Genomic DNA, 26966 nt, shown 5'->3' on the forward strand with positions numbered 1-26966 from the left:
CTACTCTTACTTTTAGGCATTTTTAGAGCATTCAACGACAGAAAAACACCACCTACAGGAGGATTACTCTTAGCGAAATTAGCATCAAGCTATCAGGGTTAAGAAAAACCAAAAATACGATGTCAGTCAAATTTGAGATCAATATGGTCTATACTTACGTAACAGCAAAATTGTGTGGAAAGATGTGTGTATATAACTTAATGCATCAATAATAATAATACAGGACAACATGTTATACGTATGGTTTTACTAAATTGTTTTACATTTCCCAGTTCAGGTCACATATTACTCTCTCCCCAATAAATATCCAACATGTTTACACCCCCACACTGAAGCGCCATTGTACATATGTTGGTAAACTATGCTTTACTCTATCTCTGAATGACTTATTTCTCTTGGTGACATGGACAAATATTTACAACAAGTCATGCTTTAGCGTTGAGCGAACAGATTTGTAATAAAAACAAAACATAGGACAACATAGGATAACATGGGACAGGATGACATAAGCGTAAAAAAATAAAACTGTACATGTATTAAATAAACCAAATTAAAAAAAAGAGTAGGCCCTGTGTGGAGCAAGCCGTGTACATGTGGGATGTCCTCACACAGGGACTGAGTGCAGCGAGTATAGCTAATATTTGACACAGAGTAAGGGATGGTACGTTCTTCTGTCACGGTGACGGAGGAAACGCAGCTCTAACGTCTCAACCACACCCAGGTGTTGACCAGCCAGAAAGCCACGGTGACGGAGTACAGGATCATCTCTCGCTTCGCACGCTCCTTGTTCTCCTCCTCCAGATGCTGCAGTCTCCGGTTCAACTTGATGAGCTGTTGACAAATTATACATAAAACAATTCTCAGTCACAGTGGCTCAGGACTAGCTCTCGCACCATACGTAGAAATACTATTCATTTGTATAGCGGTTAGCAGCTGTATTCAATAAATAGGCTCGACACTTTGTCATAGACTATCAGAAGTAAGATCATAGTGGATTTGTTGGAGCTACACATTTTTAAGAATTTAAAGGTCCTCTATTATACTGTTTTTCATTACTTTATTATAGGTCTCAGATACAAAACATGTTTCTAGTGTTTGGCCTCGAAATACTAAACAGATCATGCTTTGTAGTAGGGCTGCACGATATATTGTGTCGTGACGATAATCAGGACATGCGCGATATTCACATCGCAGGACGTGCGATTCTTTTAATTATTATTTTTTTAAATATTGTTTTAGGACGTGCGATATTAAGTAGGCAAATTAACTCAAACGCGTCATGTTACAATTATTTTGCTGCTTGCTACAAAAGGAAAACTCGCGCGGCTCTCATGTCAGGGGTACTTGAGTGAGTGCCAGCAAACCACCAATCACAATCAAATCTCCAAAGCTGCTAACCGAGCTAGCTCAGCTTGTTGCTCTGGTAACTTAAGATCCAGACGTCCGTGACTACAATCCTTCATCCGGTTAAATATAGTTAGAAAAATACAAATTGTATAGCATTAAAGTTCAAGAAAGGATGGTTTGCGGGCAATATATATCGCAGGGGGAAAAAATATATCGCAAAGTCAGTTTTTTCCAATATCGTGCAGTCCTACTTTGTAGCATCCCATAATCCCCTCTGTTTCAGCCCTGTTTCAAAAATGCTCTAGGAGGAGATTCAGGTGATAAGGTGGGGGGGGGGGTTTCCTTGGTTGGTGATTGGCTAATGGTTACACAAGACAAAAAATCGTTATGACATCATAAAGTGGCCAAAATCTGATCCGCTCATTTTCAGACAGGTTTTTATAGAAATAGATCAAAAAGAGAGAGAATCTTTGTTCCTGAAACTTACAGAGTCTTTTTCCACAGAGTTGATGTACATGTTGATGTAGAAGAGACATGAAGAAGAGGGGACACATGTTGATGTAGAAGAGACATGAAGAAGAGGGGACACATGTTGATGTAGAAGAGACATGAAGAAGAGAGGACACATGTTGTTGTAGAAGAGACATGAAGAAGAGGGGACACATGTTGATGTAGAAGAGACATGAAGAAGAGGGGACACATGTTGTTGTAGAAGAGACATGAAGAAGAGGGGACACATGTTGATGTAGAAGAGACATGAAGAAGAGGGGACACATGTTGATGTAGAAGAGACATGAAGAAGAGGGGACACATGTTGTTGTAGAAGAGACATGAAGAAGAGGGACACATGTTGATGTAGAAGAGACATGAAGAAGAGGGGACACATGTTGATGTAGAAGAGACATGAAGAAGAGGGGACACATGGTGATGTAGAAGAGACATGAAGAAGAGGGGACACATGTTGATGTAGAAGAGACATGAAGAAGAGGGGACACATGTTGATGTAGAAGAGACATGAAGAAGAGGGGACACATGTTGATGTAGAAGAGACATGAAGAAGAGGGGACACATGTTGATGTAGAAGAGACATGAAGAAGAGGGGACACATGTTGATGTAGAAGAGACATGAAGAAGAGGGGACACATGTTGATGTAGAAGAGACATGAAGAAGAGGGGACACATGTTGATGTAGAAGAGACATGAAGAAGAGGGGACACATGTTGATGTAGAAGAGACATGAAGAAGAGGGGACACATGTTGATGTAGAAGAGACATGAAGAAGAGGGGACACATGTTGATGTAGAAGAGACATGAAGAAGAGGGGACACATGTTGATGTAGAAGAGACATGAAGAAGAGGGGACACATGTTGATGTAGAAGAGACATGAAGAAGAGGGGACACATGTTGATGTAGAAGAGACATGAAGAAGAGGGGACACATGTTGATGTAGAAGAGACATGAAGAAGAGGGGACACATGTTGAAGACCAGAGCACTTAGTTGGCATACAGGGAACTGCTTTAGGCTGGTTTAGGTCCTATCTATCTGAACGCTCTCAGTTTGTACGTGTCAATGATGAATCTTCCACGCAAACCAAAGTTAGCCATGGAGTGCCACAGGGCTCAGTGCTCGGACCTATTTTGTTCACATTATATATGCTTCCGTTAGGCAATATTATAAGGAATCATTCTGTACATTTCATTGTTATGCGGATGATACTCAACTATATTTATCAATCAAGCCTGATGAAATTAATCATCTAAATAAAATTCAAGACTGCCTTAAGGACTTAAAAACGTGGATGACCTTAAACTTTTTGATGTTAAACACGACCAAAACTGAAGTTATTGTACTTGGCCCGAAGAATCTACGAAACAAATTATCTAAGGATATATTAACTATGGATGGCATTAATTTGGCCTCCAGTGAGACTGTAAGGAATCTTGGTGTTATATTTGATCAGGATTTATCCTTTAACGCCCACATAAAATCAATTTCAAGGACCGCCTACTTCCATCTACGTAACATTGCAAAAATCAGGCATATCTTGCCTCAAAACGATGCAGAGAAACTAGTCCATGCATTTGTTACTTCAAGGCTGGATTATTGTAACTCTTTATTATCAGGGTGTACCAAGAAGTCAGTCAAGTCGCTTCAGCTGATTCAAAATGCTGCAGCTCGTGTACTAACCAGAGTTAGGAAAAGGGACCCACATTACTCCTGTTCTGGCTGCCTTACACTGGCTCCCTATAGAACACAGGATAGAATTTAAAATTATTCTTCTCGCCTACAAAGCCCTTAATGGGCAGGCGCCATCTTACCTTAAAGAACTCATTATACCCTACTGTCCTACTAGGGCATTGCGTTCCAAGAATGCAGGGTTGTTGGTTGTTCCTAGAGTCTCTAAAAGTACAATGGGAGCCAGAGCCTTTTCTTATCAAGCTCCACATTTGTGGAATCAGCTTCCAGTTTGTGTTCGGGCGGCAGACACCCTATCCGTTTTTAAGAGTGCGCTTAAGACCTTCCTTTTTGATAAAGCTTATAGTTAGGGCTGATTAGATTCAGCCCCTAGTTTTGCTGATATAGGCTTAGTTTGTCGGGGGACACCTTACTTCTTCCTTCTCTCTGTCTATACCTGTGTACTCTCATGTTCCGATTAACCCAGCTTCCCCAAATGTCTTTCTTTTTGGTGTCTATATACGCCGGGATCCGGAGTCATGGATGATCCTGCGCTCCTCTGTCCTGGATCTTGAGTCGTGGCTGTGGTCCTGGATCATAGGTCCTGGATGGATATCCTCGTGGATTCATCTTCCTATTATACACACATGCATTTCCAAACATTTGGACTACCTATGTTGCAAATGTATTATCTTTTCAATTTACACACGGCATCTATTGCACGTCTGTCCGTCCTGGGAGAGGGATCCCTCCTCTGTTGCTCTCCCTGAGGTTTCTCCCATTTTTCCCTTTAAACTGTGGGTTTTCTCTGGAAGTTTTTCCTTGTACGGTGTGAGGGTCTAAGGACAGAGGGTGTCGTATTGTCATACTGATATTTTGTACAAACTGTAAAGTCCACTGAGACAAATGTAACATTTGTGATATTGGGCTATATAAATAAACATTGATTGAAAAAAATAAATAAACATTGATTGATGTAGAAGAGACATGAAGAAGAGGGGACACATGTTGATGTAGAAGAGACATGAACAAGTGGATTTTGCATAATAGGGGACCTTTAATACTTTTATTTTGTGTAATTCAAGTGGTTGTTTTATGCTTTAATTTTGAAGGCAGTGTTGGGCACTGGGTGAAACGGGACCGCTCTAGTCGTGGAAAAACAAACTGTTTCGTAGTTTGTTCAACATTGTGAACCAAATTGAAAACCAAAACACGGAACAAGGACTGAACTCATTTCAGTGGAAAACGGGTATTTGAGAAGAAATGGCCGACTCTTTCCCAAAAATGTCTTATATGCTGACAAGACAAAAAATAAAAAAAAGACTTACCTGACGTCGCAGCGTTGTCGCATCGACCACAGTCATGTCATCAGGGCCCGCATCCATTGAAGAGTCAAGTGTTGATAGTGCAAGCCTGTAAAAAAGACGTCAGTTTGAGAATGTAATTACTGATAACAACCACAACAGAGCGTACATGCAAAGTAGCACATTTCAGATCTACAGTGCAAATGAGCAACAGCGACTTCACTTCACTAGGTGATCATTAAAATGAGGATGGAGGATAGGAAAAGGAAGAGGGGAAAGGGTTGAAGGTGAAGAGCCAGGTGGAGTTACCTGGAGTCCTGCAGGGGGTTGGAGCTCGAGGCCGCCCCCCCTCGCAGTGATGGTTTGCTAGAGGTGGAAAAGACAGGGTGGGGGGGAAGAGGAGAATAAGAGTGATAGAGCAACACACACATGTCACAGTGTTGCATCCATGCACACACCTCGCATGTCCTTCCAGTTACTACGCTTTCTAGGCCTCTCGTTTAAATGTTAACAATTGAATTTAACTTTTTTCGAAAATGAAATATACATTTGTTGGCAAACTGACTAATCCCACCACCACTTTGACCTGAAGGTAGATCCAATTCAGTTTCAGATTGTGAAGGTACATCAGGCAGAATGTATGTATTTTATATTTTGATTAATACATGCTGTTTTAATATTGTTACAGATTTGTCTCAGTTAGAAATGATCATGTTATGCTCGAGTCTTCAAAGGGGCCAAGCTGAATTAAAGAGAAAACACTTCCTTGTCCTAAAAGCAGGTGAAATTAATCTAGATTTAACAGGAATTTGAGGAACAACTGAAGCAGTCAGTGTTGTCCTTTCTGAGCAGAGTTTTTTTTAAAGCAGAAAATGTCCGGATGATGGAGAGGTCACCTGCTGGGGTTTTCGTCCAGGACCTCCAGGACCTGCTGGTAGGCCCGGCGTGTCGTGGACTGGAGGAAAGAGAGAACACCGCTAGCGCTGTACAGGTTGTGTTCCTCTTCGGCCGCGGTGAGAGGGGGCAAAGGGTGGGCGGTGGGAGGGGGGGAGGGGGTCGCGCTGCTCAGTGACCACCGTTAAGAGCAGCCAATCAGAGGAGAGGGACAGACAACAGAGGAAGGAAAGGAAGGAGAGGGAAGGAAGGAGAGAAATAAGGAAAATAAACTGTCCTCAACTTCACTGATTTTGTGAAAACTGCAAGCCCTTTTAACGTTTCATCAGCAGAGGTAACACATCAACAAGTGCTTTTTTACTAGTTAGAAGTACAAGACAAACTATCCATAATGTTATTTTGGCTTAAAGGAATTCCAACAAGAGATAGTCAAATTGTTACTTCTTAATATCAACATTTAATAGCTTACTTGTGGAAAAGCTCAATGTAGATATCTACAATTGTCCGTACAGTTAAGATTCTAGATATCTTAAATTAAATTGTGACTTGTCAGGATTAAACTATTGAAATGACAGCATTGATTTGTAACTAGTAAGAATGTAATTACAAGATATCTAAAATTACATTCAGATATTTCAAATATAATTGTAACTACTGAACTCTACCTTATACGTACTAGTAACATTATACATTTGAGGTACCAAACATGCCGTTAATAACTTTTTAGAGTTCAATTTTAGAAGGAAATGAGTTTGTAGAACTTTGTAGGTATCTTCAACAACGGACGTAAATATTCCAAAATAAATATGGTCCGATAAAATCTGCATATGTGGAAATGTGATTAGAGATTTTTGAGTAATTGTTCATTTGACTTATGATGTCTGTAAAGACTAGTCTAATATGTCAAATTGGTTTAGCAGATGCTTTCAATTCCATTGTCACAAGTGAAAACTAGGCAGCTTTTTATTAGGTAGCCCTACTGATTCAAAGTGAAATGGGCTTGCCATAAAACGAGTTCAAGATATGTTGTAATATAGCAAGAGATTTGAGCTGCCAACCACTAACAGTCCTTTACTAACAAATAATATAATTAACAAAAATGGAGACGTGAACTCAAAACACTGACAAGCAAATGATTCCAACTCTTTTTGTGCTGACCTTATCAAAGACGTCACATGCAGATGTCATGAGGAAGGAGATGAAGGGACATGAAGTGGATTTTGCTGCACAAGCATACTTGTTGATATATACACATTCCAATCTGCTATTCATCATGTGTTACCTTGAGAGCACTTTGTGAAGCTCTGTTGTGCCGAGTGATGTTGTAAGTGTAAGTGGGTTTATACTAGGGATGGGAATTTGAAAGCAAATGTATATTCGAATATTCGACCTCCCAAAAAACGGTTAACCGAAATGTACATATCCTATTAAAAAAAAAAATTGGGTAAAAAAAAAATATTTTTGACATTTTTTTTCTTCCAATAACTTTTGAAAATAAGTAAATACACGTTCAAATAAGAGTAGAAACCAAGTCGAATTTGTCAAATGTATTGAACTGGTGATCACAGTTTGACAGCTATAGGCCTACAGCTTTCATGCTTAAAACATCAAAAACCTATAACAGGGCCTCTGCACAGAATGCAGCTACTCATTCTTGTTTAAAAATATGAGCATGTCTACATGCTATGGGGAGATGCGGGTGTGGAGGCGATTCACAATCAGGCCAGCTGTAGAGAAGACCCTCTCAGCTGGAACGGAGGTTGCGGGTATAGCAAGGTATAGCATGTATATATAAGTTTAATTTGACATAGTTTGACCTCTACACCGCACTTACCAACCTGGTCGAAATATTTCCACACATTACTCCTTTTTGACGCCATGTCTGTTGTGTAGGACTCTTCTTGGAGTGTAAATAATTACCGGACTATGACTGGTAAAATATGTTGAATACCGGCAAAACTAAATCTCTCCTGTCAAAATGTCTATGTACTTTGCCGCCACACACGGTTGCCAAGCAGCGCTTATTGTTATTTAGGCTGGCCACTCATGTGTCGCGAGTGTTGACAGGGGGCGGGGGAGCACGCTCATGAACTGTTAGCGCCGGAACCTCGCAACGGCCTAAGATGAGGTTTGAGTCTGCGTGATCTGCGTGTAGGGAGGGGCAGCAGCCATATCATTGGCTAGAACCAGCTAGATCTGATGGATTTGGACATAAGCACGAGTGAAGTATAACCGGACGCGAGAGAGAGAGATCAGCACCTGCAGCTCTGCCCGCTGTGAGGGACCGGTGAGCGGAGCAAAACACACCTTTAGACGTCACCTAACACATTTAGCTATGGCACAGTCGTATACATTGAATTATTCAATTTGATAATATGTAATCAACTTAGGCACCTCTCACAAAAAAAAAAAAAATATATATTCATAAAAATATTCATAACTCATATTCGAACACCTGAATAATTATTCGAATACCTGAATAATTTCGAATATTCGATTAATCGTTCCCATCCCTAGTTTATACACACTTTTTCATCCTTTTCCAGTTTTTTTGAAATCATTTTAACATTTAAAAAATCTGGATGTTGTCCCTTCAAAACTGATTAGTTCATAAAATGTTTGAAATCAAGGTATTAATGGATTAGTTTCAGCAACTACAATAACAACGAATACCTGACAGAGACAAGGGGAGGGGGAAAGAAAGGGCCAAAAGAAAGATGCTAGTGCATGCATGTATATGAGAGGAGATGGAGCTGGTAAGAAGCTTATGACGGCGTATTTAGACCCATACTCACGCAGAATCGCTGCGCATCATCTGAGTGTTGTGACGGGCCGAGGCGTTCTCGCTGGCTGATCGTTCCCGACGTACTCGTGCTTGTGGCCGCAGCTGCACGGAAATAAGGATGTTATGGTTAACTTTAAAGATGTTTGTGGAGCGTCATTTAAAAGACCATTTATTGTCTTTTTGCTTACCAGCTCCTCAGTGTCTGGAGCTGCTCTCTGCTGCTGCTGCTGCTGCTGCTCCTCCTCCTCCTCTTCCTCCAGGAAGTCAAGAGGCCGATCACTGAGGGTCAGGACTCTGGGTGGGGTCTTCAGAGATAGGCTTTCTAGTGGTGTGGACTGGATCAGGTCCAGGTCTCTGGGTCTGGGGAACTGGGGGTCATTACTGTCTCCTGACAAAGGAAGGTGTGAATGAGAGATGTTAGCATCTTCACTACCTTCAAAGGGGAACTAGTATGCTCATTTCCAGGTTCATATTTCTATGTTGTGCCTCCACTGTGACACGTCTCCATGCTTTAATATTTAAAAAAGCTCTTTATTGTTCTCATACTGTCTGTGCTGCAGCACCTCTTTTCACCCTCTGTCTGAAACCAGAGCCCAGTCTGCTCTGATTGGTTAGCTGGCTGGCTCTGTTATGATTGGTCAACCGCATAGATATCTCAGCCCCCCCCGCCCAGGATGCATTAGCCTCTCTCATCTCTTGCCAGTTTCTCTCACCCTGGAGCTGTTACATTACGCAAATGACTCTGTGGTCTAAAATACAGTAGCGACGAGGTCATAATTATTTTACCGTGCAATATGTGAGGCTATTTTCTGATACACTTTGCTCCCGAGTAGACATGATCTGAAAATAGATGAACTTGGCAACAAGGTCTGAGCAGAGGGTCAATTAAATCGTTACAGACATCGTTGATTTGTACTTTTAAATCCAGGCTGAAGACTTTTCTTTTTGCCGCTGCTTTTAATTGAACTATTCATATCTTTACACTGCGCTATAACTTTTATTCATGTATTTTAAAGTGGACCTATTATGCTATATTTTAAAAATATATTGTAGGGCCATATCTATACAAAACATGTCTGTGAAGTTTTTTTCTTAAAATACCAAACAGATCACTCATTGTAGCCATGCCTCACACTGCTCATACCCCTCTTTTGCAGCCCTGTTGCAAACAGGCGGATTCTGCTGCTAGCCACGCCCCTTTTAGCATCACGCAGCTTTCCCCTGCTACCGGGAGATCTCAGCTAAACGCTGCGGTGATTAAATGCCATGTTATGCCCCTAACCACTTCAAGCTTTATTTCTGAAACAGTATGGAGCTCAAACCTTTCTCTCTCGCAGGGTTTACCACAAGGACATTACGTTACACATATTCTCTCCAGTAGCCTACAGCGTTAGCTCCATGGTTAGCTCTGAGTGTTAGCATGCTTGCTAATGTAAACACACAGCATATTACTCCCAAAACACGCCGCACATTGTTTCTGATACAGCACATAGCCTGACATGTTCTTTCTTAAGTGTTTACCGCTAGAACAGTGCCATTATATGTATTATATATATATATAACAACTTTACTCTAAGCCTCCAGCAGACATCCTGCTGAATACACAGACACACAGCTGCGACTGTATACGGAGACGATAGGTTGGGACGTGTCACGTGTGCCGGAGACGATGGGTTGGGACGTGTCACGTGTGCCGGAGACGATGGGTTGGGACGTGTCGCGTGTGCCGGAGACGATGGGTTGGGACGTGTCGCGTGTGCTGGAGACGATGGGTTGGGACGTGTCGCGTGTGCCGGAGACGATGGGTTGGGACGTGTCACGTGTGCCGGAGACGATGGGTTGGGACGTGTCGCGTGTGCCGGAGACGATGGGTTGGGACGTGTCGCGTGTGCCGGAGACGATAGGTTGGGACGTGTCGCGTGTGCCGGAGACGATAGGTTGGGACGTGTCACGTGTGCCGGAGACGATAGGTTGGGACGTGTCGCGTCGGCCGGATGTCGCCTATGACGTTATAGGAGCGAAAATTCTGGATCTGCTTGTTAGCACCCCCCTTTTTTTTTTAGATGTGGGTACGGAGGAAAAGAGAGAGGGTTTTGTTTTCTGACACTTTGTGAGTTCCCTGACACACCGGCGGGGACACATTTATGTATAAAAGACATCAAAAAGTGCATTTTGCATGATAGGTCCGCTTTAAATATCACGTACAATGTGTTTTGGAGCTCCAGTCAATAAAAGTGCAAGTTTTACATAGAGATGTTGCTATGTTCTAGAAGTAAACAAAGGATTACAATGGAGGCGTTTCAAGCAGGGGGGGGGGGGGGTAGTCTGTGGCAGCGAAACTCTTTTAGCCTTTGCAGAGTATTTACATGCACAAAAAACAATATAACACCCTACAGAAAAGTCAAAATCCCCAGAAGCCTCTTTGATAATGTGATCTGAATGCTGAGGTTGAATAATGACTTGAATCTTCACATGTATAGTAGACGTACATGTCGGTGTGGGAAATGGCTTTCAGTTTCATTTTTTACAGTCCTAAATAATTGGCATTACACAGTCATGAGCCATGTCATAACAAACGAACACAATAGTGATATAACAGTCAGCTGACAAGAACTACTGGCGGAGTTTGTGTGTAATAAAAGTCTTTGAACAGCACAGACAACACAGCCTACATTGTCAGAAAGCTTACTAACCTGAAATCACAATTCTCTCTGGGACTTGCATTGTGACACTGTGTGGGACCTCCTGAGATCCAAAATTAGGATCCTCGTGGCCGTGGTGACCCATTTTGAGCATCTCAGGGATCCGCATCCTCTGGCTGATCCCTTCGGTGTACTCCATCTCATACTGGATACGGTTCATCTCCGCAATTTCTGCCGTGGGGGAAGGGAACGCCGCTCCGTTCATTTTTGCTGTGAGGAATAGGTTGTTCAGGAACACGGTGCGTTTTGTTAGCCACAAAAAAAAGGTCACAGAGGGAAGATGCCAACATGAGAGATCTAAGTTCTTATGGTTTCATTTTCAGTCCTGTTTAACCTGTCATGCTGCATACCTCCTGGTACATTTCATTAAACAAAAGCGAATGCACACTGATCCCAAATCTCCTTAACCCACCTTTTTAAGCTGTGAACAATGTCTCAGACTACTGGTTTACAGAACTAACTACAGTAAATATACAAAGAATACTGAATATTGCAAATGAACATAGTTGTCAATTTGGTTGTGTACTATCTGATGGATTTACAGAATCTACGATCACCCATTAATTTCCTATTGGGGTCCTTTTTGGCTTGGAACACCATTGACTAAAATGAAATGTAAGTGGTTATCAGCAATTGTATATGGTCAAATGTCTAGTGTGCAGGATATCATAAAGGCATTGTAGTAATCAAATGTAAGACACATTATTTATGATAGATAAAAGTAGTGAATGGGTCAGATTTGACCCGACCATGACAGGAGGGTTAAGGATCTACTCAGAAAACATTGGTGCAACTGATGAGCTGTAGGCAGGAGTTAGGGCTGGAGCATTTCTCCTGACACTCTCATGATAATAACTTTGCATACAGGGAAAGATGGAAGCCACAATTTGGCAGTAACCTTGACTGTATGAGATAAGAGCTGCTACAGGTCCCTACAGAATATATCAATGAAATGCTAACACAATGCTAATATCAAAAGGAAGCATAATTGGCTAATACTAGTGAGGCTAACACCATAGTTATTTAATGACCTTTTCATGCTAACGTTAGCACATTCGCATTATTTAGCAGACGACTTTGTCGCCCTCTGATGTTTAGTTAACTGTTATGATACCTACGTTAACAACATCTCAAAGCTTACAATAGTTTTAGTTTGACAGCTAACACACTAGCGCCATTTCAAGCTAGCGCGGTAGTTTCAGTATCTTACCGTTTGGTTGGTTGCTATGGTTAGCTTGCTTTCCAAATATATTTATCAGATCTTAGAGGAAATAAAATAACTTCAAAGTAAACCCAGAGTGGTACGGTTAAGAGTATTACAGATGATGTAGCTGTCAGGCATCTCCCTTATGTTGACACGAGAGGAGCCTCCTCTCTTCTTCCGCCGTCCGTCCTTCAAACAGGAAGTACCAGGAGCTCAGGAGGAAGTGACGTCGCTAAACTGAAATCAAAAATATTAAAGTAAATACAACAAAAAAAGTTTTACCTGGTGTTACCTGGTGTTCTTAAATGTCTTTTGCTTTTAATCTGTAAAATACTTTGAATCGCCACGTGCTGAAAAGTGCTATATAAATAAAATTGACTTGCCTTGCCTTGGTCAATTTGAGATGTATTGAAAACGCATTGATTATGTATGGTAAATGTAACACATGTAACATAACAAAGGTTATCCCAAAATGTCACTTTTAACTCACTAACTTTAAAGTAAGACATAACTTTGGTACTATACAGAAAATCATGATTTAAAAATAAGTATATCAAAGTCAGCTTTATTGTCAACATTTCTACATGTGTTATAGCCTATACAGAAATCTCGAGATACCGTTTCCCGCAGTCCCACAGTGTGACATATAGGCTATACATAAAACAAGATACAAAAGGGCCTAGATAAACTAAGTAATAGTTAATAATATATTTAAAAACGCAGTCCACAGAACATAAATTGACATTAATATAATTTGTGCAAAATAGAACATTTTTCAAAGTACAGTTTCAGTGCAGTAGCAGCGGAGATGGGTAGAAAAGTGACTGTTGCTGGATGAGGGAAGGTTGTGTGGGTGTGTGTTTGTGTGTGCGCGCGCACGTGTGCGTGTGTGTGTGTGTGTGTGTGTGTGGGGGGGGGGGGGGTTAAAGTCCAGGACCATTTGGGGCTGAGGGGAAAGGTGGGAGGCAGGGTGGAGAGGTCAGGGGAGAGATGTCAGAGAGGGGGAGAGAGGGAGGGAGGGAGGGAGGGAGAGAGGGAGGGAGGGAGGGGAGAGAGTTCAGCATCCTGACCGCCTGCTGCACGGAGGAAGCTGTTCCTCAGCCTGGTGGAGCTCGAGATTTTTGTTAGTGAAACGTGTGTTTGAACTTTTTTTGATTAAAGGTAAGATATTCATGTTTCAAGTCTATTTTTAGTTTTTGTTTCACATATTGCTTGATTTAGACCTAATATAATTCATACATTTTACAGTACTTTTAATATAGCCTTTTGTGTGTTTTTTTTAATGTCATCTTGTGTTGATGTTTTTATTTTTTCTACGTTTGCTTTGAAGAGCATCTAGTAATACTATCTGGGAAACAAACCGTATAAATAAAGTTTAGTTACTTCATTTCTATATTCGAATTTTTAATCATGCATCAGTTTTTGTATTATATATTATTAATGTAATGAAGATATTATGAATTAAGTATTTGATGTAGAATGTTGCAGCATTCACAATGCATCATCCATTATGCATGTTGAATATTTATTGATTTCCTACATATAACAAATGAAATATAATTACACTAAAATAATATCCTTCTCTGAACTAGGATTTGTTTATTTATCAGTTTAGTACATAGTATAGTGCCCATTAGACTGCATTGAAGTGAAAGGTTTTCATTTAATTTGATGCCCTTCTCACTGTCTTGAAGGCTGTTTTGATCAATTATCTGACAACCATGCATTGTGGGTTCGTCAGCTGATGGTCATCTCTTTATTTTGCACCTTTAAAACTCAACAGCATCACATACTTCCCACATCAGCCATCAGTTCTGATATTATTGATCCAAAAAATCAACTTGCTTGTTATTTAAACATTGGTTCAATAACTTAGTTTTGTTTCAAGTAAACCCCTTGCAAGGACTCCTTTTTGACTTAATCCACTCCCACTTTCAGCCACAGTATTTCTGAATACGATACATTTAGAACACTTCTTGCATACATGTCTTTACTTACTGCCACATCGAGTGTTTATTAAACAGATAGTCTAATACAAAACGATGTGCCTAAACAATATTGAATTCCCAGGTCAATGTCGGTGGGGTTTTGGAGGTGGCCCCTCAGTTACTGTGGGTGGTGCGTTCAAGGAGCCATTCAAAGACTGCGATTGACAGACCAGTCGTCCCTCTGCTTAACCAGTGAACGGGAAATCACGTCTGGATCTCTGGGAAATATCGATATGACACAAACATCAACTTTTGAGTCATGACTTAATGCGGACTTCCAGAAATATCAGGATGCTCTACATTTGATGGACACAGAGGCTGCGTCAACTTCACTTTTTCTCTCCGTGTCTGTAACCGGCTGACATTATGTTCTCAGACATTTTCTGTGTGATATTATTTTGCACTTTGCACTTCATTGCATCATCTTCGGAGCTGCAGCCTGGCATGTAAGTGACGCTTTTTTAATATAGATAACGTTTTAATTTGCACTTGGTCTAATTGAATAATCAGATGACAAACATTTGTTTACGTTTCATGATTTAGAGTAAGACAGATGCAAACGTTATATCCTATTTTTACACGCACCATTTATATTTGTACGTGTTTTATTAGTTCAAAGACGGCTACAAATGTAAGTCTAGTCAGTAGGCTAAATATTTTTACCTTATAGTGTACTCTCTTTATTTCCCACTAGGCGTCGCTCTTTCAGGTCCCATAAGGATGCATGTGTGTTTTAGCAATGCAGTAACGTGCTTCTGCATAATAGCTTACACTGGAATGTGATTTTTTGTGTGCAAAGTCCTCTAACATTTAAATGGGCTGTGCAGGACATGATGATTGGAGGAATCGTTTTCATTACAGGAGAAGCGGAATACTTCCTCTAGTTAACTTCAGGCTGCTCTGTATTGAAGCCAGATGTGTTGTGCAGGAGGACACCTCTGGATAGTTTACCTGCAGACATGACAACAACACACAAGCTGCTGTACACACAAGTGTTGTACATTACATTACCCCTGTGCTGTCTAACTTTATATAACCGACTCATTCATGCAAACAATTTTGTAGAAAAATGTTTTAATTTCCTCTGGAGGTTAATTGGATGTTTGTTTTTAATCAAGCCCATGGCACCAAACAGGAAACTGTATAATTCTTTTACAAACAATGTGTCTGTCATAGTATGATGTGCATGCACCTAAACATGTGTAAAACATGTGTTACTTCATGTATGTTGGAATACATAATCAGCTGGCTGAGACCACCATCGGAAGGGAAGGGATATAGCCCACCTCAACATACAAGTACCTCAAGTACAACAATGAAAAACAGACAGGACAGCAGAAAGTCTACATATCTTCCGTTGCAAACTGAAAAAACACACCTTGTACCTTAACAAATAAAAAGCGTCAGCAAAATGAAATGTAATTACATGCTTGCTCTTAAAAGTCATAACACTATATGATATTGTTCTTCAATTGTAAGTCTTAAAACTGTTTTAACTGCACCTGTCCCTGTTTCTCTCTCATGTTTTTGTGTGTGTTCTTCCATGCTCAGGCCGAATGTGTGTGCTGACCAGGAGATGTCTATGTTGGGGGCCCGTCAGCCTTGTGTCCAGGCTTTTACCCGCATGGTGAAAGTGTGGAAGCAGGGCTGCAACAGCCACAGATGGTGCATGGGCTATGAGAGAAGGTAAGAGCAGAAATAGTTTCCCAATTTTGTACCAGTTGAATTCCATAGAAAAGACATCTCATTCATAAGCACAGCTGCAGAAAGCCAAGTCGTGAAGGACTGTTTAACACATTAACCGGCTGCATATAACCTGGAGTTTCTCTGGTCATTTGCCATTCATAATCTCAGCTGGAATAAAGGGCTGGAAAAGAGAGCTTCTCCCCCTTTTTGTGCACGGTGCGATTGGAGATCCTTATTTTAAAGCTTTATCTGAATGGAAACCATTGCAGCTCGGAATATGTCAAACTGGTCTAATTATTAAAACCCTACTTATGGTCCTATATGTTGAAATGTGTTTACATTACAATTTATTGAGATCCGTTTGAGCTGTACCATGTTAAAGTGAGTTGTAATATTCACGTTATTTTCAGGCCATATATATATGGACCTATAATGTAATATTGTGACTTTAACATACATTTCTCCTCCTCAGGACAGCATACTACACAGTGTACAGGCAGGTGTACAACATGGACACACACACAGTCTATAAGTGCTGCCCTGGCTGGAGACAGGAGGGTGAAGAGATGGGCTGTCTGCATAGTGAGTGAAAGCATTATACACATGCTATATGCATCACATAAGATGCCAACAAACCTTTATATAGTATATATATATGTGTGTTTGTGTGTGTATAGAGTATGTATATTTCATATTTAGTACAACAATTCACCTGGAACAATTAAGCAGGAATGTGGCCATCCTGACTAGATCTTCAACATTTCTAAAAGTACACCCAAACAAGTTTACATTTCAAAGATTCAAAGGTTTTACTGTTATATGCACAATACAACAACAACAACAACATTTACAACAACACATACTAAACTTAGGACATAAACAAAAAAAGGTTAAAATGCAACATCTGAGAGGAGCTCAAGACACTGCAGCCAGATGCCATCATGATGTCACATCATGTATACACCTGCAGCCCTGTAACATGTGATTTGTGGTTTCTGCAGGGGTGTGTACTGCAAATACATGTTTCAATAGAGGCCAGTGCGCAGAGACTGGAGACAAGATCTGTCAGTGTCCCATGGGCTTCAAAGGGACGCGATGCCAGTATGGTGAGTTCATTCATGTTTTTAAACCTGCATACTCCACTTGCAGGTATTCATACAGTGAACTGACTTAGTCCCTCATAGGACAACATGTTGTTACAACTTTAATAGGCCACGTTCAGACCTTATGCTTTCAGTTTGAAGAGGCAGAATAAGCCTGTAGTGTAGCTGTGATTGGACAAGTCTGCTCTATGGGGGGTCTCTGGGTAGTTAAAGGTAGAAGAAGTGCACTCTGGGTAAGAGGAATGTTTTCCTTTGAAGGCGGCTGGAGTCTGGAGTGCTGTGGCTACCCCAGCTGAGTCTCCACTCTATAAAACGCTATGCTAATGAGGGGGTGCAGTTCTGGCTTCATATGGTTAAAAAAAAGACAAATCCCACACATTTAAATGCAAAAAACATATTCAGAATAGGGAAGTAAGATGAGTATCGATACCATTCTCATGTCTATAAATATGAATCCACAGCAATCAGCAGGTTAGCTTATCTTAGCATAAAGACTGGGGAAAACAGCCAGCCAACAGTAGCAAAACCCACTTAGCAGCACCTCTAAAGCTAACCAATTAACACAGCTCGATGACAATTTGCTGTTTTACGAGGAGCTAGACTGTTTCTTGCCTGGGAGCAAGAAGTAACTTCCTGGAGTCTCCACTGGTTTACTGTTCAAGGACATAAACAAATGAGATATAACGCATTAATAGTATGTTTAAAAGGTGGATTTTATTGCTTTTGGATAATGTCCAGTCTCTGTGCTATGCTCATTGGCTGCTAGCTTTGCTGTATCAAATGTGTATCAATGCTTTGAGCTCTACAGAGGGCAAATAAGCATATATTGCAAAAATGTTATAGGCCGCTCATCTTTAAATATGTATAATCAGAGATTCTAACCAACATAATTGTATTCAAATACCTGAAAGCTAACTTGAGAACAAAAACGACATAATAAGAAGAAAAAAATGGTGTTATGATGCGATAAACTTCATGTGCCCGAAAGGAAATTTGTTCTGGTCTCCATACTGCAGTTCCACAGAAGATAACAATTACAAATCATACATACTACATAGTACATGATCAAAAACATTAACATATATTAACACATGACTTGTGCACATGTACATATACACTTTTTGACCCTTTTGCACAACCCTCATGGCCAACACAATATACATATACATTTGAGTGTTGGGAATCCTAAATAGAGGACTATAAAACAGGGTGTACTGTAATACCGCAATAACCTCAGGCTTAGGGCACAGTCAAATCACAGACTGAATAGGGTCAAACTTATGAAATCCGGTAAAGGACACCCGAGGGGAACTTTTGCCTTGAACGTCTAAAAAAAGGTGAGCATTAATCGCAAGGATGCTGTTATTTGCAATATTATTTTGCCCCTTCTTTCACGTAGAAAGGAAGTTGACCTAAGACAAATGTTGAATGTGTGACCACTGACCAGTGAGCTTGTACAAAAGCTGTTGGTCCCTCTTGTCTAGTTAGCGTCTGTTCTTTCGACTGTCCAATCCCCTGCAGTCTGCGTCAGCATGCAAACAGGAGGACAGGAGGTTGTTTGTGTTTTGGAAGAGTCCCGCTGAGACAAAATGGTGACCAGAGCATATTTGTTTCCTACCCCCCACATGCACGCACACGCACGCACGCACGCGCACACGCACACACGCACGTACACACACACACACACACACACACACACACACACACACACACACACACACACACACACACACACGCACACACACACACACACACACACACACACACACACACACACACACACACACACACACACACACACACACCACACACACACACACACACCACACCACACACAGCTCTTCCTCTTGCTAAGACATTTCACAGGAATGTGTCGTTGTTTGTTGGAGGCAGTTCTCCCGTGCGTTTGTTTTGACATGGCCTCTTTGGTTTTCACACATCGGAGTGACAGATAGAAAACCGATAGACATTTGATCCAATCAGAATTCCTCTAGGTTTCTTGTACATCCTGTGCTTTCAACTCATCTCACTCGTCTCCTTCTGTAAAGCGGTTTTCCTTCTGTCATCCCGCACGGCTGATTTATCGTCACTCTTCTGCCAAAATCATTATACAAGGAGACAGTCAGCCAAGCTCCTGTGTTCAGCAAAGTTTACTCACTGAACCTTTGTTCAGTGCAGGGACATGAACTAATAATCCTGTGTTGTAGGCTTTGTTCTAATCCGGGTTTCAAGGTATTTTAGAGAGAAAATAATCGCAATTAAATTCTTATTAGTGTAGTTCAGATTAAAAAAATGACAGTGACTACAGTTATATAAACTATTGTCTGAGTTTCAGTGTTATACTGTATAAAGGCAACATATGCTTTTATGCTGAGTGGCATAACGATACCTCACTTGTACAATATTGTGTAAGATTGACTCATTAACTGCTAAAACAATTACAGCAATACACAGAGAGATTTTGTCTTAGCTTTTCACCCTCTGTCTAGAACCAGAGCCCAATCTGCTCTGATTGGTTAGCTGGCCAGCTCTGCGATGTCCCGGCGATGAGCATATCACATACAATGTGTTGGAGTGCTAGCCAATAGAAGCGTGGGTTTTACGAAGTGATGTCACTATGTTATGGAAATAAATAAAAGGAGTCCAATGGAGGCGTTTCAGGCAGGGTGGGAGAGGAACTACCTCTGGAGGGAAATTTCAGATTTTAGCCTTTGCAGACCATTTACATGCACAAACCCCATATAACACACTGCAGGAAAGCAGAAGAATGTGTCTCAGGACTCATAATAATATGTTATTTTAAAAAAGGTTTAAAGGGTTTATTACTTTGGATAATGCTAAGCTATACTTAAAGTGGAAGGAACATTTACTGTAACGCATCACTGAAACAGTAAATCTAAAAATGGGCCATTCCCAAAAAGTTGATGGACAGAACTAGCAGCAGAATCATGAAACCTGTGCGTGTGTGTGTGTGTGTGTGTGTGTGTGTGTGTGTGTGTGTGTGTGTGTGTGTGTGGATATTAGCCATGCATTGTACATTCCAGTATAACATAATTACCAACAGAGACTGCAACCGTAGCTCAACCTGGAAATATGTGTGTTCGCAGTGAACCAGGGAGTCCTCTGTATTATTAGATTTGCTTTGTGAGCGTTGACATTCCTCAGTGACAGACTTATTACAGTCCTGTCTGTGAATCATGTACGATGAGAACACGCAGATTCAGTAGAGAGGCAGGAATTCTGACCTCTGTAGATTTATGTTGGAGTAATCATTTATAGGCAACTGGATTGGAAGTTTGCTCATGAAGATGTCTATCAAGATGTATTCAAGATGTATTATGTTTCCTGCTTTACCATGTGTTCTTATCATAAGCGCACAGCATGTAATGCCTGTTGTTGCATTTAAGTATTTTGCATTACGGTCTGTCTTTCTGTCTGTTTTTCCTGGCAAGCCTGGCTGATAGTCTCTCTGCCAATCAACCTGTCTTTCGGTTTGTTTATTAGCATTTAACTGAAGCCTGAGATACTGCATGTGCATGTCTATTTATTCAAAATAATGATTTTATTGGACTGCATTCAATGATTTTGTGTAAACATTTAAGGGGGTTTTATGGAGCTAATAGTTCGGTAAAATGTATGCTTGTGCATTTATGTGTGTGAAGTACAGTGGTACAGAAATGAGTCTTAAAACCTTGAAATGATTTAGCATTTCCCACTTATGGTTCCTTCTTCTCGAAGTGAAGGTTTTTTTGAACGCGTTTGTGGTGTCTGGAGCATGAAATACAGTCTGTGGTTAACACAAGCTCAAGAGATTTTGACGTTTTCTTCTATGACATAACATTTTGTCGAGGGATAAAGTGCTATGTTATACAGTACATTTTCCATTTACCATTTAACTCAATTTCTTTCCTGGAAAAGAAAAAAACGAAAACTCTAAAAACCTGCTTTGGACTCAAAGAAGAAAAATAGCTAGCAAACAGCTGCTCATGCAACCCAGTCTCACGGCATTTCGTGTTATAGTCACAAAATTAATTTAATCTATTGATTCGTGTTCACCAACACGATTTTTGCATTTCTTTCGTGTCACACAACGATTTTAAAAGCAACGTATTTCTATTGGTAGTATGTTTCGTGCCTGCACCACGTCTTTTTATCCGGTCGGGTCTTGGAAGACCAGAAGCTGTGTGGTTCATAAAAACAACCATAACCCTAACCCTAACTCTGACTCAATATCTTACCCTAAGCCTAACCCTAACCCTTTTATTTTAAATTGTATAATGTCGGAGTTTTTTTGCCATCCGCGAGGAAAATAAATGGCTCAGAACCTGAGAATACTGAAATCTGTATTTAGAAAAAAAAACGTCCTTCTAATTTGTTATTATTTGGTGCAGGCACGAAACATACATACTACTAAAATCGTTCTGTGTCAGAATACTGAAATCTGTATTTTTTTTAAATCTCTTTTTCCTTCATATTTGTTATTATTTACATTACTTTTAAAAATCGTTCTGTGTGACACGAAAAAATGCAAAAATCTAGACTAGACTAGAGCCAAACATATGAGTGAATAATGGTATAACCTTTGCCGGGTGGACGGAAACAAGAACCCAAATGAATATTTAATTTGCTTTGTAACCGCTGGAAGTGTAAATAACTAGTTTGCTCAAGTAAAAGTGTATAACTTCATTGTTTTGTTTATAATTTTGTTTCGGATGCCCCCTAGTGGCCAACAACTCAGTTACGTGAAATAATGTATTTATTTTTTAAACAAATATGAATGCTTGGCCTTAACAGCAAAAGTTATAAGTAGAACAATCATTATGATCACTCACTATAACTGTGTTGAAAAGCCTTGTGCCTTTTCAACACAACTTACTCCATGACTTCAGTAGAGGGAGAATTTACCCTGAGAGCTGATGTTAAAGAGCAGTCTGGCTCTGGTAATAGTTGAAGCCAGAATCCGTGCTTTGCTCCCTTCTTTTCAACACCCATCGTGGATCGGCCTCTTGAACGCTGCTCTCTTTGGTATCGCTGCCAAGTTGTGGTGGTGGAGCCCACTGTGTGTTGTGGGGGCCGCCGGCCACCTGCTTCCAATCTCTGATACGAGACAGAAGGCACCGTCTTTAGAAATGTGTGTCAGCCGCTGACACCAAGGCTGTGGTGTTGACACTGTGAGGTACTAAACAGCCTGGACACAGCCCAAGCATGTGCTGAGACACCGGAGTCTGCTCTGTAATCGTTGCAGTTACTCCTGCTTGTGAATGCCACTCTGTCTCACTCTATTAAGCCTTGGACTCGGCATTGCTTTGGTTAAATTGGTGCATGGGTCTGCATGAAGTTAAGCGAACCCGTTACAGTGTGAGGACAGAAACCATCTGGTCCTCACTAAAGAAGCCTGGCTGTTTTCAGAGCACTTTACAGTAGAGTGATTATTCCTGAGGCTGGATCCTGTTGTTCTGTAAGGTTTTAGCTTTGTATTGAGAAGAAATTATGGGGGGGAAATGGGGTGCTTCATGTTGTGATCACAAAGTACAAGACACTAGAAGTTACTTCATAATCCTAACAATCTTTTGACTTTGACCGATATATGCAGAAACACAAAAGCAGCATTATATGTACACTATTTAAGGGATAATGTGCAGCGAGCCGGTCATAATGAGGTTTATTATACGGTTAATTATCCACTTCTACCAACAATAAATAACTTCATTCACAATATTGATTTCAATTGATTTGATTTTATTGATTTAAAAATGATCGTTCCACTGCGTACCAACAGCTTGAACTGCGGAGACAGCAACGTAACTTAAAATTAAGGCAGCACTGATCGTGGTTTTCTGTAACGGTCCAAGTCTGTTCACATTTTATTCTCCATTAACCAGTCTTTAAACACTGCCAGAGCCCATACTGTGTTCCCATTAGTGTTTACCCATTAACAAAATCAATCAGTCAACATCCCCACCACAAAATGTATTGGTAAAGTAATTATATTTAGATAAAAGTGATGTGGACAGTGTTATTACCAAGTGTTCACCCTAGGGCACTCTGCAGAAAGCTTTACAGTTGCGATGTAAATCACAATTCCCCACATGGGAATCATCTTTCTTCATATGAACTTGAGTGTTTAATCCTCATGACCTTGGGCTGTCTCCCATACAGACTTAGCTTACTTTGTGATTCAATTAAACACAACTGTCTTTGTCCTTAAAGTGACATATGGTTGTGTCTGTGTGTGTGTGGCAATGTGATAAAGTTGTAGTAGCATTCATTGTTAGCTCCTAGCATTTGGGCGGATTTGTGTGGCTTTATTCATCTCACAGTATGAGAAAAATAAAGACCCTTTTGAACATTAAAGCATGTAAACATGTCACAGCAGAGGCACTAAATACAAATACAAATATGAATAAAGTCAGACTGAAGCACTCCTTTGTGCATCAGTCAATCCTCACAGTAAATACAGAGCTGAATTCCAGATCAAATGCACGCTAAAGGCTCTTTGAGCATGTTTTCTCTCAGTGATTGTGCTGTTATATTAACCCCTAGATCAGGGGTTCCCAACCTTTTTCCCAAGAGCCCCCCCAAATGACTCCTGTTGGAAGTTGCGCCCCACACACACACACACACACACACACACACACACACACACACACACACACACACACACACACACACACACACACACACACACACACACACACACACACACACACACACACACACACACACACACACACACACAAAGGGGGGGGGGCAACGCAACAGCGGTAATTAAAGTATAAAAGTCTCAAAAATGCTACAACTTCTGTCACAAACTGGATGAATGTGAAGTATTTTGTTAAAGGAGGATGAAAGCGTAATGAAGGAGCACTATTGGAGTGACTTTGATGGTTATTGGACTCAGGATTAATTCATTTGGATTCCCGCTGTATGAAGAAATTAAAGGACGGCGCAAGTGGAAACAATTCACAAAGGGATTAAACTGTTTAAAACACATGCTCAAAGTAAACCGGATTTTGCCGATGTGGATTCAAAAGTCGTAAATAATCTACAAAATGGAGGAGACCGATCTGATCGGAGCAACTGACAAATAATCCAACTGAAACCGGCATGGACAATGACTGTGTTTTAAAAATGCGCTTATCCAGAAAAGCCTGGTTTGGACACTTAACGGGCAGAAGAAACATTTCTATTAAAGAAAGTATTATACATTTCTGTCTTTTTATGCCTTTAATACTAACTTGAATTTTTATTTAAAACTAATTAATGAATTATTTTTTATATTTTATTGTAATGTAGAGACAAGGCTTTTAGTGACAATCATGTATTGCGTTACAATTATATGTAAAAAAAAAAAGTCTAAATATGATATTTGGCCTCAAATCATCTGAGGCCTGGCGCCCCCCCCCAAGGGGGTCTTGATATTTGTCTATGTTGATGTTACACATGGAGCTGCTGTGATGCAAGTCAAATGTCAGACTTTATCTGACCATTGAAGTATTATCGTATCGTAAATTTAAACCTGAAAACGAGCATAATATGTGCTCTTTAATACAGCCGCAGTCATCAGTGACTGTATCTCAGTTTATAGTAGACTGTGGTGAGGACTCAGGGTGGCCTTGTGTCTCCTTGTACAGGCTGTAAGTGAAGTTAGGGAGCAGGAGGACATTGAGGGAAAACATGCTGACTCAGAGCTTTAAAACCTCGGGGCATTCCTCCTCATGTTCCCTTGTGTTATGTCTGCGTTCCTATTCCTGTTCCTCTGAGAAGAAAAAAACATGCTATACATTGAGTACAGCTCTGGAATGCCAAAACCAGAACCCCCCCTGGATCCTAACAAATCTTGAAAGGCATTGAGTACATTAATCTGAAAATATGGCCTTATTATCATAAATATGACCCCATTGACATCAGGACAGCAGAAAGCCTGCACATCTTCCGGCGCAGACTGAAAACTCATCTCTTTCGACTCCACTTCGAGCGAGAGAATTACTAACAAAGAATTACTAACAAAGCACTTATATACTAATAAAGGACTGGCTTATCTAAAGCCAGTTGAGTAGCACTTGAAATGTTTGGCTCTATGAAACCTGATGTACTTATATGATTCTGTTTTCTTCAAGGTTGTGTCTTCCTGGTCGAATGCACTTATTGTAAGTCGCTTTGGATAAAAGCGTCGGCTAAATGCAATGTAATGTAAAATATCTCAAGTCTATCTTCTTAAAACAAGGGAAATTATGAGTTTCAGGATTCTTTTTCCGCAGATGTTGCACAACAATTAAAAAAACATAATTTAACAGTTCTAGGTCATCAAAAAGTAGCGCATGAAAATAGTTTTCTCGACAAGTGGCTTTAAAAGAGGTTTAAAAAGTCTTACATCTTGCTCCTGCTGAAACTGTTCAGACGTGATGAATAGCATTTTCCATTTCAAGGCTATTGTGTCCAGCAAATGTTGGTTTCCTGGATTATCTTTTGCTCCATTCTTTGGATAATTTAAGACATTCTTTGGATAATTTAAGACATTCTTTGGATAATTTAAGACATGTGCTTTTGAATGTGGTTTAAATATATTTGCATCTTGGAAAAACTCTGGATAAATTATCTGGAGACATCTTCCTTTTTTTGATCCTCTCTCCTAAACGGCTTGTCTTCAGTAATATCATACATCCCTGCATGTGTCTCTATTGGGCCGAGGAACAGATGTGCCTTGTATTCATTTGACTGGTATGCCGCTAGTGCACTGAACCTTAGAGAGCCTGTAAAAGAACTCAAAACGGGAAGAAACCATATTTTCTTTCTGATTTCTGGAAGTAATCAAGCTCAAAGATGCCGTCAAGTCAAATTCTGAGATGTGGTTATAACACACATAATAAATACATTTAGACATAGATCCATGTTGGGGATAATCATGGTGTTAAACCTGATTCATGATCTGAAAAACAGGATGATGTCTTCGTTACTTCTGCGGTTGTTCTCACAACTTCAGGGAACAGTGATGTCTTTCGCAGATCTGGAATGATAACTATCATACCATGCGTAGAGTTTGTCCTCTCTGACTTTTTCCATGCAGCTCGTTTCACTGTAGAGCTCCCGGTCCTCTGTATTTCTCCTTCTGTAACACAAAAGGCTACATTTATAGGACTCTTACAATAAAATGCTAAATCTTTGTCAGCAAATGAGGTGAGGACATATTCTCATTTGAAATAACATTTATGAACCCCGCTTTATTGTATGTTCAATTCAGATCACTGGGTCCTTGTGATTTAACAGATCTTGGATGGTGTCAAAAGCGTGCAGAAAACTGTGTTTTGAATATGATAGGAACCATCTGGCTGTAACGATGGTGGTGTTTTTGTTAGTTTTGGTCTCGTTTCAAATGATTCTTTAACCAAAATGATTATAAGAGGACATATGATGCCAATGTTCAGGTTCAAATTTGTATTTAGTGCCTCTACTGTGACGTGTTTCCATGCTTTAACACTACATAGGGCCTCTTTTAGTATGGCTGCTGCATGTGGTGCTGAATTTGTTGAGGTGAGGATGTCTTGATGGTCTTCATTTTCATGAAGAACTGCAGTCTAGACCTCATGATTACCTCTGACAGGTTGGTCTTTGCTTTGGCCAGAAGCTCTCTGTACAGTTTATTAGGTTACTGAAAAGCGTAAGTGCAAACTATATTAACAATGTAAGCCTTTAGAGATGAACACATCTCTTTAAAGTTGGCTGGACTGGTGTAATGTGAACTCAGTCATTGAATCATCAGTACTTTTCACCTTAAA

The 26966-nt window shown here is 40.4% G+C and overlaps 2 protein-coding genes across 5 annotated transcripts in view; one reads left to right on the top strand and one right to left on the bottom strand.

The window, feature by feature from the left end:
- Window positions 1–232: 232 nt before the first annotated feature.
- mffa (mitochondrial fission factor a) lies at window positions 233–12598 on the bottom strand. Of its 3 annotated transcripts, XM_034209894.1 has the most exons (8): window positions 12420–12598; window positions 11201–11419; window positions 8696–8895; window positions 8518–8609; window positions 5725–5889; window positions 5138–5194; window positions 4853–4937; window positions 233–831 (listed from the first exon to the last, which is right to left on the bottom strand). In XM_034209894.1, exons 2-8 carry the CDS (start codon window positions 11412–11414, stop codon window positions 700–702), a joined length of 945 nt encoding a protein of 314 aa, XP_034065785.1. In that variant the 5' UTR covers window positions 11415–11419; window positions 12420–12598; the 3' UTR covers window positions 233–699. The 3 variants fall into 3 exon arrangements, with proteins under 3 accessions (XP_034065785.1, XP_034065786.1, XP_034065787.1); XM_034209895.1 differs by lacking the exon at window positions 5725–5889; XM_034209896.1 differs by lacking the exons at window positions 5138–5194; window positions 5725–5889.
- An 891-nt stretch (window positions 12599–13489) lies between these two features.
- Window positions 13490–26966, top strand: part of zgc:158328 (uncharacterized protein LOC567225 homolog) — an 80452-nt gene continuing 66975 nt past the window's right edge. For both annotated transcript variants that reach the window (XM_034209897.1, XM_034209898.1), the window contains exons 1-5: window positions 13490–13574; window positions 14484–14847; window positions 15953–16087; window positions 16560–16669; window positions 17089–17193. In XM_034209897.1, coding sequence (XP_034065788.1) covers window positions 14768–14847; window positions 15953–16087; window positions 16560–16669; window positions 17089–17193 — 430 coding nt within the window. In that variant the 5' untranslated portion in view covers window positions 13490–13574; window positions 14484–14767. The remainder of the gene's footprint in view (window positions 13575–14483; window positions 14848–15952; window positions 16088–16559; window positions 16670–17088; window positions 17194–26966) is intronic.

Source organism: Gymnodraco acuticeps, unplaced genomic scaffold (assembly GCF_902827175.1).
Source record: "Gymnodraco acuticeps unplaced genomic scaffold, fGymAcu1.1, whole genome shotgun sequence".
NCBI classification, from domain to species: Eukaryota; Metazoa; Chordata; class Actinopteri; order Perciformes; family Bathydraconidae; genus Gymnodraco; species Gymnodraco acuticeps.

What these genes read in the sequence shown, in the direction of transcription:
- mffa (XM_034209894.1), bottom strand. Translation starts at nt 11,414, where the DNA reads ATGAACGGAGCGGCGTTCCCTTCCCCCACGGCAGAAATTGCGGAGATG. An exon ending in CTGGACGAAAACCCCAGCAG is followed by an intron (nt 5,195 to 5,724) that starts GTGACCTCTCCA and finishes TTCCACCTCTAG; the next exon opens with CAAACCATCACTGCGAGGGG. An exon ending in AACCCCCTGCAGGACTCCAG is followed by an intron (nt 4,938 to 5,137) that starts GTAACTCCACCT and finishes TCTTTTTTACAG; the next exon opens with GCTTGCACTATCAACACTTG.